This window comes from Rhinolophus sinicus, linkage group LG15 (genome assembly GCF_036562045.2).
Source record: "Rhinolophus sinicus isolate RSC01 linkage group LG15, ASM3656204v1, whole genome shotgun sequence".
Taxonomy (NCBI): Eukaryota; Metazoa; Chordata; class Mammalia; order Chiroptera; family Rhinolophidae; genus Rhinolophus; species Rhinolophus sinicus.
This window is the reverse complement of record NC_133764.1, coordinates 36203297-36216960: the sequence shown is the minus strand read 5'-3', so window position 1 is coordinate 36216960 and position 13664 is coordinate 36203297. Positions and strand designations below refer to the sequence as shown.

The window sequence follows — 13664 nt, the reverse complement described above, 5'->3', positions numbered from 1 at the left end:
AATAGGATGTCTCGTATTCAAAATTATGTTGGAGGGGAGGAGAGGCGTAGGTGCAGGTATAGAGGAAACAAGATTGACCATGAATTGGTTAACTGTTGAAGTTGAGTCATGACTATACGGTGTTTCATTAGGCGACTTTCTCTACTTTTGTGTAGGATGAAATGTTTTTAAATTGTGCGTCAAAATGATTGCACTAGTGTGAAAAATGCAATTTAAAAATCGGGAAGAAAGTCTTGCAAAACGGTGACACTATTTGCGTGAGATCAGTACGATGAGTCATTTCCCCCTTCATTTCTACATCTTCTGTAATGTGTCTCTATATATCTTATAATGAGAAGTTATGCATAATAAACCCTAGGGGGAAACAAGACCTCTATATTTTTGCCGTCATCTTCCTGGTCTTAAAAATCCATCTATTCTTTCCCCTATGTCCTCCAGGTTTTTGCTAAGCTACCCTCCTTTTCTTCCAATTTATGTAATCCAGTTCTGGGACTACGTGTATTTTGAAGAAAGCCGGTCAAGTTCAGCGCTCCCTAACCTTCCACTCGTCCGCAGGCTGATCCGTGCCACAAGCCACTGGGCTCGGAGACCTCGAACCGAACCGCGCAGCCGGGCTTGGAGACCGGTTGCCTTCAGACGCACGGGTAATATCCGTGTGCATCCGGACTACATCTCCCAGGAGGCTCTGCACATCACAAGGGAACACCCTTGCTTGCGAAGGACTACATTACCCATATACACCTTGCGGGAGGAGTTCGCTGGCTGATAACTGGACCACCATTGGTCCAGTTTTGTCGGAAACTGCATGGTGACTGGCTCAGGGGCCCGTCAGTTACTGCCGAGAGCCGTTGGGTTTTGCTGTGTCAAGATTAGGAGAAGAGGAAGAGCGTGAAGAGCGTGAAGAGCAAGGGGAGCTGGGCGGCTCCCTCCGAGCTGGTTGAGTGACCTCTACCTCCGCCCTTCTAGCAGTCGGCTCTGGGATCTGCACTCTCTGTCCCCGGAGGGAGCACACACCCACAGGTATTCACCCGGGGGCCCGGACTGTACGCACGTGTGTCATGCTCGACCTGAGAAGCATCTTCAGGGACACAGGAGGCAAAAACCCGTACACAGCCGGGGCCCCTATACACGCGGGTGCCCACCTCGCGGGCATCTTCTCGAACTCGGGGAGGAAAAAAATACGCCTTGAGGCACACCTGGGCACCTTTGTCCACATGCGGGGATATCTGCAGAGACCCTTAGCGGAACACGTGTGCACACGAGCACTCAAGCCCACGGCGGCTGGGCTCCTGCAAACCCGAACGCCAGGGACTTCCGCAATAAGAGAAGAGGCAAACTCCCACACCCCACTCGCCCTGCCACTCACACCAGCGGCCCCCATTTTCTCGGCGCTGTATTGTATATATCATGCATATAATTATATTTCATTTTTCTTTTCTCTTTAGGTAAATATCAAGACTTAGTGGTACAAGAAGGAAATTTTGAGCAGCAGAGAAAGTAAGGCCTCCATTGGACTATGTTTAAACGGCCCTTTCACCTGTATAAGACTTACATTTTTCACAAAGCTTATCACGTGTGGTATCTTGCCTCATCCTGGCAGCAGTCTGGGCTAGGCAGGGCAGACATCATTCCCATTTACCGGAAGAAAAAACTGAGCCCAGGTTAAATAAACCTGCCCAAAGTACATGAGAGAGGCAGAACTTGAACTCAGGCTTGATCTGAGGTCTAGAATTATGTCCAGTTATGTAGAGCAGCTTATTTGTAGAAATGCCTCCCTCCATCCGTGGGCAGTGAACTGACCCTGCTTGGTGTGACCTGAGCAGCCCCCTGGAGAACCTGCAGAGAGGCTTTGCCTCTCAATCGCCTGCCCCATGTTTAAACTGCTCCTCACAGGTGCCCAGGGAGAAGTAGCTTTTTCTTATTAGTTAATTAATGTCACAAAGTGGATGGGAAAGACCAGGTCCCCTCCTTTGAAGGAATCGGAGAAGATACCAAGAAACGGGCACATTCCTGGCAGGGATCTGGGTGGGGGTGGTTCATATCATTAGATTTTTGATAAACTATTACTTTAGAATACTTTGCTGCTAGAGGCCCATGGAAATGTGTTGGTTTTGAGGATGGATTGGAGCACTACTTTGGTGCTGAGGAAGAAGTGTGGACAGAGTTCCAGGGTGGGTGAGAAGAGAAAAAGAATCAGTGGTGGGGTGAAGACTGTCACTCTGGGGGCACTGCTATCCCTGTTCCTAAAGGTATTCAAGAGCTAGGTTAATTCTAAAAGCACTTTATATTTAGTTTCAGTTGGGGTTTTTTTGGGATGCCATAGCCAATCCAAATAATATAGGGAGAGATCTCCCTTCCGTCTTGCCAACCCTCCCCCCAAAGGTAATCTCCCAACCTGTTGGTGTGTGTCGTCACAGATTTCCCCCCAGGCGTGATACAACTATACAGAGCATATATAGGTCTTGCTGTTTTTCTTTTGGGGTTATACTAGACATAGTATTCCGAAAATGGCTTTTTTTCATGTTTCACTCTATCTGGACATCTTTTCAAGTGTTATATAGCTCTCATTCTTTTTAATGGCTGCACAGTATTCCATGAGATGGATGTGACTTAGTGTCCTTAGCTGTCCCAACCTGGATAAGTGTTTGCATCATAACCAGTTTTACAAACAGTGGTGCAATACATGCCATTTTACACACCCGTGCTACTATTTCTCTAGAACAGTGGTTCTCAACCAGGGGCAGTTTTGCACCCCAGGGGGCATTTGTGAATATCTGGAGACATTTTTGATTGTGGGGAGTGTGGTATTCCTGGCATCTAATGGGCAGAGACCAGGGGTGCTGCTAAACATCCTACAATGCACAGGACAGCTGCCCACTACAAAGAATTCTCCATTCTAGAATGTCATTAGTGCTGAGGTTGAGAAACCCTGCTCTAGATAAAAATGAAATTAGACATTTAAAAAATAAATTCATATATTTTAAAAATCACAGTCCTTAACAAATTATGACATAGCTAACCAATGGAATATTATTTAGCCATTTAAAATGATGTTTATGAAGATTGTGTAGTCACATGGAATCATGCTGATGATATTTTGTTTTAAAAACCATGTACAGAAAAAAAGCCAGACAGGAATACGTAAAGTGAAAAGTGTGAAGATGGTGGGTTTTCCCCCCTCTCTTTTTGCAAGGTCGTGTCACTTTTATAATCGAAAAGTTACTTGGTTTTAATCATTTATTCATTAATTGTTTTTAGAGTCTTTGGGATGTGCCAAGCAAGCACTGTGCTGATAAGCTTTGGAGATTCGGCTGTAAGGAGGCCGAGGGAGCCTCCCTCCTGTGGGTGGAGGGGACAGAACACACAGCAGCAAGTGCTGTGAATGCTAGAATGGATGTAAGCGCATCTCCTAGAGGGGATGCTCTGTGGCTGAGCCCTAGAGGATGAGAGGAGCCAGCCTTGGGAAGAGCACGAGGCGCTGTATTTCAGACACGGGAACAGTAAGTGCAAAGGCAAGGAGAGTAGACAGGAACTCCAGCAGCATTTCTAGGAACTGGTGAGAAGCACTGAGCCCCCCCGGTTGAGAGTGGTCCAGGGTCGGGGTGAGGAGGTCAGCAGGGATCAGCTGTGCCTGCGAGCATCATCTCAGCTGACCACGGCTCCACTGTTGTGGGTGGGCCGGAAGTGTGTTCAGAGGGTGGGGAAGGGAGACTCAAAAGGGCTCAGGGCTCGCTGGGCTCTTCCTTCGGATCCTGTGGGCCTGTTAGGGAACCCCAGGCTCCGTTCCTGGAACCTGCATGTCTGACAGCCCCCCTCAGCACTCAGCAGGAGTAGCTCTGCGCTCACACTGACGCACCCTGGGACTTCACCCAGGCAGGAGTTTGTCATAAAGCTGGTGTCTTGGAAAGCCAATTGATCTCTGGAAGTGAACGATTTCCTTACTAAGTCCACTCATTCAATCAACAAATATTATGAGCACTTACTATGGTGGGGCTTTGTTCCAGGCCCTGGAAACACAGGGATGGACAAATGAGACCAAGGCCGTGTTTTCATGGGCTTGCATTCTAGTGGGGGAGAGAGAGAAGAAACAGATGTATGGAATAAATGTCCAGTATACAACTGCTACAGGGAAGAGTAAAGCGGGGGAGGGGATAAAGGGACGTGGGCGCTGTTTCAGATGGTTGGTCAGGAGGTGCTCTCAGGAGGTGATATGTGAGCAGAGACCCTAAAAACGTTCTCTGGTGTTTACTCCATGTCTCTTGCATTTAGCTTGAAGCTGATGGACATTGTATGGGCCAGAGGCAGGGATGGTTGGCTATGACCCCAAAGCAGATGGCAGGAATATCTCCAATTTCGAGGTGGCAGTGGCTGGGTCTGTGTCTGGACTTATCACCCGGGCGCTGATCAGCCCCTTGGATGTCATCAAGATTCGTTTCCAGGTACCTTTCCCCCATTTTTCATGTAATGGGCTGGAGGACAAGTTCCCTCTTGCTAGAGCAGTTCCTGAGAACTTGGAATTTTGTCACGGAGAAGCAGTTTGTTACCTCCATTACCTTTTCTGAAATTTCCCCTTCTCACCCACGCCCGCCCCTATTGTGGTGACCTTTTCGATTTTGATTCCTAGCTTCAGGTTGAGCGCCTATCTCCCAGTGACCCCAGTGCAAAGTACCATGGGATCCTACAGGCTGCAAGACAGATGCTGCAGGAGGAGGGCCCAACAGCATTCTGGAAGGGACACATCCCGGCCCAGCTTCTCTCCATAGGCTATGGAGCTGTCCAAGTAGGTGGCAGGGGAACCGCCAGGCCCCTGGGGTCAAGTTGCTCAGTGGAGGTGCCCTGGGACACTGCCTGGGGTAGGGTAGCAGGAGGCGGTCTTCACACTTCTCATTTGTCTTAACTGGGAACCAGCCTGACAAATTGAAGACAGAGACTGAGCTGTACCAAAGACATTTCTTTACCCATGTGCCCCCACCCCAGCATTTTCATATCAGTGCTTCCTTTGAACTTCCCAGCAGCATTATGAGGAAGGTAGAGTATTATGTGGATCAGAGAGGTTAAGTGAGCTGCCAGAGGCCACACAGCCTGTAAGTGTGGGGCTAGGATTAGAATCCAGCTTCCTGACTCTTGTTCGCTCATTCTTCAGCTGAGTGCCAGTTTCTTTCATGGTGTATGTGTGACCCCTGGCTGTTCAGCAGTGGCAGTGGTAGTGGTAACAGCTGGCCCTTGTACAGTGCTAATTGTGGGCCAGGCCCTATTTTAAGCACTTTACATCTATTACCTCACAGCAGTCCTTTGAGGTAGGTTCTGTTGTCATGCCTGTTTTACAGACAACAAGACTGAGGCAGAGAGCTTAAGTAACTAACCCAACTGAAGTCGCTAGCTCGAAAGTGGCAGAGCCAGGATTCCCACCTGGGCAGCTAGCACCAGCGTAGTCCCTATGTACTCTTCCTATGACATCCCAGCAAGTGCTCAGGCCAGGCGTGCAGCGGGTTGATGTGCCCCTGCCATCCCATCTCCACGCCTGGCACACAGATGCTGCAGCGTGATGAATAAGTACGCCGACGTGTGCTCTCAAAACCCGAGCCGTCTTACGTTGCCTGGAAGGAGATCTGAGCCTACGGGGGGTAACACCACAGAATATGGAATCTGTAGAATTTTCCCGACAGACTTTTTGCTCCAGGCCAGAGTGTTTCTCAGACTATGCCACTGCCCACTGCACTGAAGGGGTCCCCTGCTGAGAATCAGATAGTGGCCATCTTTTCCCAAGGCCCAGGAAACTTAAGTTAATGAGTCGAATTTTCCGATACAGAATTTTTCTCATCTATTTTCTTAACCCTTTGGGTATTTAGCTCAACTCCAATAGAGTATCAAATGGCATCGGAGCTGCACAAAATCGCGTTTCTTGTATTCTGTCCCTGCTCAAGCAGATGATTTTCTCATCCCTAGGACTGGGCCCCACCTGGGTCATGGGTAGTATATTTGGGGGGTGTCTGTCAATAAATTTGTCCCATGCTCTTGCAGTTTCTGTCGTTTGAAATGCTGACCAAGCTGGTGCACAAAGCCAGTGTGCGTGACCCCCGCGACTTCTCCGTGCACTTCGTGTGCGGCGGCCTGTCTGCCTGCGTGGCCACCCTCGCCGTGCATCCTGTGGACGTCCTGCGCACCCGCTTTGCAGCGCAGGGTGAGCCCAGGGTGAGTGGCTGAGCCAGAGAAGGGGCCCGGGGAACGGAAGGTGGCCCAGGAGTTGGGGCCCTTTTGCCGAGAGGGAACAAAGCTGGGAAAGGCGGGGGTGTGCAGTCCATCACCCGTCCGTTAGTGAAACCTGTAACTGTGCTCAGCACCGAGCACATGCTCACAGCCTCACCGGGGAGACAGAACCTCCAGGGGGCACTCAGAACAGAAACTGTACAGTGGCTGGACAGGGAGGGCTTCTGGGAACGGGAGACTTGAAGTCCTATAGTTGTATTATTCTGAGAGTGTTTTTGGTTTCCACAAAGAATGCACTAGAGGAAATGGGATAATTGGGCCAGACTCAAGGGAAAACTTGCTGAGCGAAAGTGAGGGATTAAACCCTGAAGTAGACCTCTCCACCATAATCTTTGTTTCCTGGACATAAGAATAGTATTGTGTGTTTGTGTGTGTGCGTGTGTGCTCAACCAAGAAAGAATAATTTTTCTACTGTCTCCCTTCTGCTTTAAGATATTGTTGGTGGGAAATGATGCTTAGCTTAAGAATTTGGTCCGGGGACCAGTTAAGAATAATTGCAGTGGATCATTTGTGTTGCCTGGGGTGGAGAACCTGGGTCAGGAGAGGCTTTTTGGTAGGAGATAATCCTGATGACGTTTTTGGTTGAGAAGGACAAAGTTCCCTGGGAACAGTCTGAAAGAAAACAATCGGGGAATAAGAGCTAGATCGCTCTGTATGTAAGAGCTAGATCCACTTCAGTGGAAAATAGAGGTTTGGAGTAGACAGCCCTGCAGGAGAGATGAAATGAGGGGCCCCGGTAACTGAGCAGAGGGATTGAGGGGAAGGGTGTTTATAGATGGAGAGGACTGACAAACCTCAGCAACATGGTGGCTGCTGGGATGAAGAAAGCTGACTGGTGACAGTCTGGTCCACTGTACCCTCTGGCTTCAGCCTGTTTACTCTAGGACTATTGCCAGCTGTTCTCTTAAGATTCTTTTGTTGGATCCCATGTCTTCTCTTTTTGATTAATCCCTCATTTTGATGGAGCACATTCTAAGGTGTAGTTTCCCAAGAGAAGCCTTGATAGAAAATGCCTTTATTTTACTCTTACTCTTGACTGCTGATTCGGGAATAGAATTCTAGGTAGCCCTCAGTGTTGCCAAAGTCCAGAATCATTCTGATTACTGATCCTTTATGTAAAACCATCTCCTGGCCCCATGTGGAAGTTTTCAGGATCTTTCTCTTTTTTTTTTTTTTAGGATCTTTCTTGATCCCTGGCATTCTAGAAATGTACCAGTGATGTGCACTGGTGTGGGTCTCTTTCATTCACTGTGATGGGTACATCCAGGACCCTTTAGTCTGGACACTCCTGTTCTTCATTCCTGGAAAATGGTCATGAATTATTTATTCACAATGGCCTGCCCTCTGTTTTTCTCTTTTCTTTCTTTCTGGAATTCATGTCAGTTGGACATCCTGGATTAATCCTCTGATTGAGCTTTTCGCTACCATTTTCAGCTCTTTTTATCTTTCTGTGCTGCTTTCCTGGAGGTGTCCTTACTTTTATCATTTAAGCCCCAGGATACCCAGGAAACAAGGAACAGTGATCATAAGTTACCTGGAGGGAAATGGGGCGGGGCCAGGGCGAGAGGGAGCTAGCTTTGCGATATACCTGTACCCTGGGGGCGGGTAATCTCTGCGGATGTTTGTTTCCAGGAGCCTGCTTTTTTGCATTTTGCTGGGTTCCTGTACCACCTCTTTGGGGAATTAATCCCTGTCAGTCGTACAGATTGCTTCCTCCTGTTGTAGTAGTTACACCACGCTCCTGTATTCTTTTAAACAGGTGCACTGTAATTTATATACCCAGTCACCTGAGGGTGGACGTCTGGTCTCCCTCTGTGCCACAGGACACGTGCTTCCGTGCAGTCCTGTGGATGTGTCAGTCATGTAAATAGCTCGAAGGAGAGTCGCTGGGAAACCCCACCCTTGGAATTTTTGTCTAGCATTTTCTTTGTCCTCTTGGTGGCTGCTGGTGTGAGGCAAGGGGAAGTACATGTGGTGGGCTGTCTTCTTGAGCTGAAACTAGCCTGCCACACTCACTCGAGTTGCATGTGTGCTGTCCAGGTGTATAAAACCCTGCGGGACGCCGTGACCACTATGTACAGGACGGAAGGCCCCTTGGTCTTCTACAAAGGCTTGAACCCTACCTTGATCGCCATCTTCCCCTACGCCGGCTTCCAGTTCTCCTTCTACAACTCCTTGAAGCACATGTATGAGTGGGTCATACCAAGCGAAGGAAAGAAAAACGGTGAGACAGCCCTCACGCCCAGGGGAACCTGGGTCTCCATTCACCCCCCTCCCAAGCTATAATGTCTCTTTCTGAATAGCATAGGAAATAAAGTTTTCCTGTCAGAAGCTTAGACACCACAGTTCTCTGAACCCGGCTCTGTAATGCAGCCAACAAAACAAAAGAATCCAGCTGCTTACAGATGCCTTATTTCTTCCAGCTCTTGCCACACCCATCAGTGGCGTCATCAACGTTTATTTCCACCTACTGGCCATGGTTTTGATTTTTGTCAGAGGTCCAGCTTGCAGACTGCCTGCTTTGGGCTGTGCGTTTTGTTTGGTTTTCGTTTGGGGAGGATGTGGAGGGGGCGGGGCATCCTGTTCCCTCTCAGGCCTGAACTGAGTCACTCTGCAGAGCCAGAGGCCCATTCCCTCCACTGGGGACAGCACAGGCAAAGGCTCACACCCCTCCCCCTCTGCCACCAGCCTATCCAGTCTGCAGTCCTTGGTCATTCTTGCCAAAAGTGGCCGAGTCTGGTTCTCTCTCCTGGGTTAAATTCCTCTGAGAGCAAGGATGCTTGTGGGTTTTTGTTTTATGGTGGAGCATTAGACCTCATGACCTTGAAGTCATCTACCCTAGATTGCATTTCTCATTTTTCCCCTCAATCCTACTTCTCTGGTTCAGGGAACTTCAAAAACCTGCTTTGTGGCAGTGGAGCTGGAGTGATCAGCAAGACCCTTACGTACCCCCTGGACCTCTTCAAGAAGCGGCTGCAGGTCAGAGGGTTTGAGCAGGCCCGAGTCACCTTTGGCCAGGTGAGCTGTCCCCCTGCAAACAGCTCTGATCCTTGCCCCACACTGGACACATGAAGGAACAGGAGTCAGCTCCTGCCCATTAGCCCCCCATCGTGCTTTCACCTCCAGCCTGTCCCTGGGGATCCCCGAGCACATGGGAAAGCCCCACGCAAAGCCCTGTGTATGTGAGGCACTGTGGAAAGATCCAGGCGAAGGAGAATTCCCTGTGTCTGCTCTTAAAAAGTGTCGAGTTCAGTTTGGGACGAATACTCATCCCATTCGAAGAGAAGACTCACATAAGAAAGGTCTCTAACATATCAGAGAACACGGAGAAGGAGACTCACACTGGTGCATGAGGTCTTTGCTTTGTGCTGTAGGTGTTCCTGGAAAGGGGTGCATTAAGTTTGACCAACAAAATTATATTTTAAATGCAGTAGAAGGGTTTATCATTCAGAGAAGCCCCGTTGTAGGTAGTTTTCTAATGTTGGTAGTCATTCCTTAGTCTGTTTAGATTTTCACACCTTGGATTTTCACCCACTCCTGGAGCCCTCATTTTGCGAAAGGCCACAGTGGTAGTCAGTAGTGGGTGGGGTTGAGGCAAGGGTGGGTAATTCCAGGGCTTTCCCCTCCAGAACCTGTGAGCCTGGGGATGACAAAACATGAAGAAAGGTGCCTGACAGGTGTCAAAAGAGAGGGATGGCAAAGGAAGGGAGGAAGAGAAAGAATTGGGTTTATAGTTGTAGTACAGTTTCTCTGTAGAAGACTTTAGAGAAATCAGACAAAAGAAAGACAAAAAGACAGACAAGAAGCTAGAAAGAAAGATAAAAAGCACATGTAACTCCAACACCACCCACCCAGAGATAATCACAGAACTTTTGGCTGTAGTTTCATAAACTCATATATATGTAATTTCATTTCCTTGCATAAATGTAGTTGATGCAAATGTACATGTAGTTTCATTTCTTTGCACAGACTCGTGTATGAGTTTATGCAAAGAAATGAAACTACATATGTATATGTGTGTATATATATATATATATATATATTTTTTTTTTTTTTTTTTAAGGGGGTCACAGCTCACAGTGGCCCATGTGGGGATCAAACCAGCCACCTTGGTGTTATCAGCACCACGCTCTAACCAACTGAGCCAACTGGCCACCCCTCACGTGTATATTTTAACAAAAATGGGGTTGTGGACAAGATTTCATAACGTTTTTCCATTAACCAACTGGTTCTGAAAGGACGGTTTGAATTTGGAGAGGGAGAGTTGGTGAGAGCCCAGGACAGAGGGGGGAGGCCCTGCTCCTGTTGGAGACCAGTGTGGGCCGGTGTGGCTGGAGGTGGGGGCCGGTGGGGGACAAGTGCAGGTCGGGGAGGGAAGTTGAGGCCACATAAACACCAGGCTGCAGAGCTTGGACTTGGTTCTATATAATGTCACCATCATCATCGTCGTCATCAGGAGTTACTGGAGCTTTTGGAAGGGAACCAGGCTTGACCAGAGCTGTTCCTTGCAACAGACTGGGAAGGCCAGGCATGGCACTGGTCAGGCTAAGAGCTAACGAGGGCCAGATTCAGATCTACTGCCCAGGAGGGATGGGTGAAGGGTCAGAGGCATCTCTGGGAAGTGTGTCCAGAGCTCTCACTGAGTTCTCAAGAGCCAGTCAGTGGGAGTCCACTGGGCAGGAAGGAGCTCTGTCCAGTGCTGATTTCCAGGCAGTTCAACTCTTAAGTCTGAATTAGCCCACTGAGAAGAGAAAGAATGGTTCATTTGTTCCCTCTTTTTTGCACTCTTTCCTTCATCCAGCAAGTATTTATCGGGAGCTAGGATGTTCCAGGCATTGTGTAGACCAGGGGTGTCCAAACTTCTTTCAACGGTTTTCACCAAGGGCCATATTCGGTAAAATACACAAACAGCCGGGCCACTCACTCGAGGTGAAGTACGTATTGCCTCACCTGGTTTATTTAAGTAAACTAAATATATTTTTGGAATTTGCTGCGGGCCAATTAACAATGGCTCATGGGCCGCAGTTGGCCCGCAGGCCGCAGTTTGGACACCCCCGGTGTAGACAAAAGAATAGAGCCAACATCCATGTTGTCATCACCTCTCTCTTCAACCAGGGTAACCTTCCTCTCCCCAGGTTCGAAGCTACGAGGGCCTCATAGATTGTGCCAAGCAGGTGCTGCGGGAGGAAGGGGCACGGGGCTTCTTCAAGGGCCTGTCCCCCAGCCTGCTGAAGGCTGCCCTGTCCACTGGCTTCGTGTTCTTCTGGTATGAGTTCCTCTGTAACCTCTTCCACCACATGAAGAAGGCAGACAGCTAGCCTTGATGGCGTCAAGGTGGCCTGAGGTTTCCCTGGAGGCGACCTCCTGGAAGAAGTAAGACTTGATCTACAATCTTGTGTCGCACAGAGAGGTGCCCAGTCCATCTGTCCAAGCCAGCTGTCCTGCGCATGTGAGCGGGGCCGCAGCCTTGATCCCACCAGCTTGGATGCCACTGGAAGGGCGGGGGGACTGCAGGATGTGGTCTGTGGGATCCCAGCCATTCCAGTCACAAGGAGGTCAGAGTTTCTCCTCTGCCAGGCCCTTACTCCTCTGCCAGCAGCTGCTGTCCCGCACTTTTTAGCCCTCTGCGCCAAGAGCTTTCCTGGCTCTGGGGGAGCCGCAGTTTGAGTGGGAAGGCGGGGACTCAGCCCTTGGCAGGGGTCTGGTTCCCACACCTGGGCTCTGATTCCCACCAACTTATTTAACAGACATTAAAGCTAAAAGCACATTCCTTTTACCTTAATCCTCCATCTTCGCTTCCAGGTCACATCCCTCCTCACGAAGCATGAGGGAAGGAATCTCAGCCTTTCTTAAATTCCACTTTTCTGAGTAGTTGCATCCCTCAGGCAGCTTTGTTCTAGTTCTGGGGGAGGAATCTAAGCTTCATGGGTCACTTTCTAACCCTCCATGTTCAGCCCTCGTGTCTGTAGCTGCACTGCTCAGGCTCTTCTGTGCCGAGGCAGGACTGGACCCAGCCCGGGCCCTAGGGGAGGTAGATACCAGCAGCCTCGCAGGAAGCAGGCGTCTTTGTGGAGGACAGGAGGTGGGGAAAGGCAGCAGCCCTTTTCTCCAGTCTACCTGGGATGGCTCCTTGATCCCACGGTGAGTGAGAACTTACAGCTGGGCCAGTTGGCATCAGCTGCCCACTCAGCATTCTCAGCTCAGCATGGCACTGTGTCTGTTTTATAACCCCAGAAGAGCCAGAGCTCTGAAGCAGCCCTGTGAAGGGGGTGGTGGAAGGAAGGGGTTGGGCAGGCAGCCTGCTGAGGGCGCAGTTGGTACCCAGGGGAGTTGTCAGAGCACAGGAACCCACAACAGATCTCCATATAGGCACAAGGAGAAGCTTCAGTTAGGGGTATGAGAGAAGAAAAACTACAGAACAGCCCCCACACTCTCCATCCACTTCTCCCCAGCCCCGAGGGGCGCTTGGCCTGTGGGGTTGGCTCCCCAGGGGAGCTAGGATGGAAGAGCACGCGAGTTCTATGCAGGACTTCGATCTCTGGGCTGTGGCTCTAGCCTGTGCTCTGACTTAGGAAGAAGACACCAGCTGGTAGCTGGCCTGGTGGGTCATGGCTCTCTTTCCCCAGAGATCCTGGGCCCTTTTCTCATCATTACTATTTTGGCTCTGGCCTGGAGCTTTGTGATATGTCTGGGAACCCGAATCCTGGAGCTTCCCTGCCCTTGGCTGCTGACTATGAAGGTCCAGACTGGCTGGAGGGCACTCCAACGCCCACAGGCTTTTTGGAGCTCAAGGCCTAGGCTTGGGCCGCAGGGAGGCAGCTGCTTGAATGTATTTTTTATGAAATTCCTATGAAGTAAACTTTATTTTCTTCATCTCTCCGCTCATTGGTTTCTTTTGCTAAAGGTGAGAGTTCTCCTCATCCATTTTCTGGTGACCACTTTGGTGGCTCTTTTAACAGAACTTTGGCACCAGGAAACCACCCTCAACACTTCTTGTCTAAGCGAAGGGAGAAGGCAGTTCTTTTGCAGCCCCTAATGTATGTCCTCCTGCCACTCAGGGATGGCCCTGTCTGGGCTGTTGGGCCCGCGCCTCTCCTCCAGCCCTAGCCCAGAAAGATGGATCCAGGAGCTAGCTCAACTTCAGGGTTACTCCAACACCTCATGGTCGCAAGTTGGCAACTGGGACCCTTTCTCTTGGGTTGGCCCATTGATTTTCAACTTACTTTACCATTATTATGTGTACTTGGAGTATGAGAGGGAGTCAGTGGGATTTGATCCAGCCCTTACAACACCCCCTGCCTTCTCTACCTTGGGCGGTGGGAGTGGGGGACACGCTGCCATCACTAGTGAAGTCCTGCCCCTCTAGCCATCTTCTCTACCCTCCCCCCCTTGCTCCC

At 49.7% G+C, this 13664-nt stretch overlaps 1 protein-coding gene across 1 annotated transcript; it reads left to right on the top strand.

Annotated features, from left to right (window-relative positions):
* The first annotated feature begins 878 nt into the window (after window positions 1-878).
* SLC25A19 (solute carrier family 25 member 19) lies at window positions 879-13140 on the top strand. The gene is made up of 7 exons (XM_019745499.2): window positions 879-1020; window positions 4270-4439; window positions 4625-4780; window positions 6022-6192; window positions 8308-8491; window positions 9155-9285; window positions 11403-13140. Exons 2-7 carry the CDS (start codon window positions 4308-4310, stop codon window positions 11583-11585), a joined length of 957 nt encoding a protein of 318 aa, XP_019601058.1. The 5' UTR covers window positions 879-1020; window positions 4270-4307; the 3' UTR covers window positions 11586-13140.
* Window positions 13141-13664: the final 524 nt, after the last annotated feature.

What these genes read in the sequence shown, in the direction of transcription:
- SLC25A19 (XM_019745499.2), top strand. Translation starts at nt 4,308, where the DNA reads ATGGTTGGCTATGACCCCAAAGCAGATGGCAGGAATATCTCCAATTTC. An exon ending in TAGGCTATGGAGCTGTCCAA is followed by an intron (nt 4,781 to 6,021) that starts GTAGGTGGCAGG and finishes ATGCTCTTGCAG; the next exon opens with TTTCTGTCGTTTGAAATGCT. An exon ending in CAGCGCAGGGTGAGCCCAGG is followed by an intron (nt 6,193 to 8,307) that starts GTGAGTGGCTGA and finishes TGTGCTGTCCAG; the next exon opens with GTGTATAAAACCCTGCGGGA.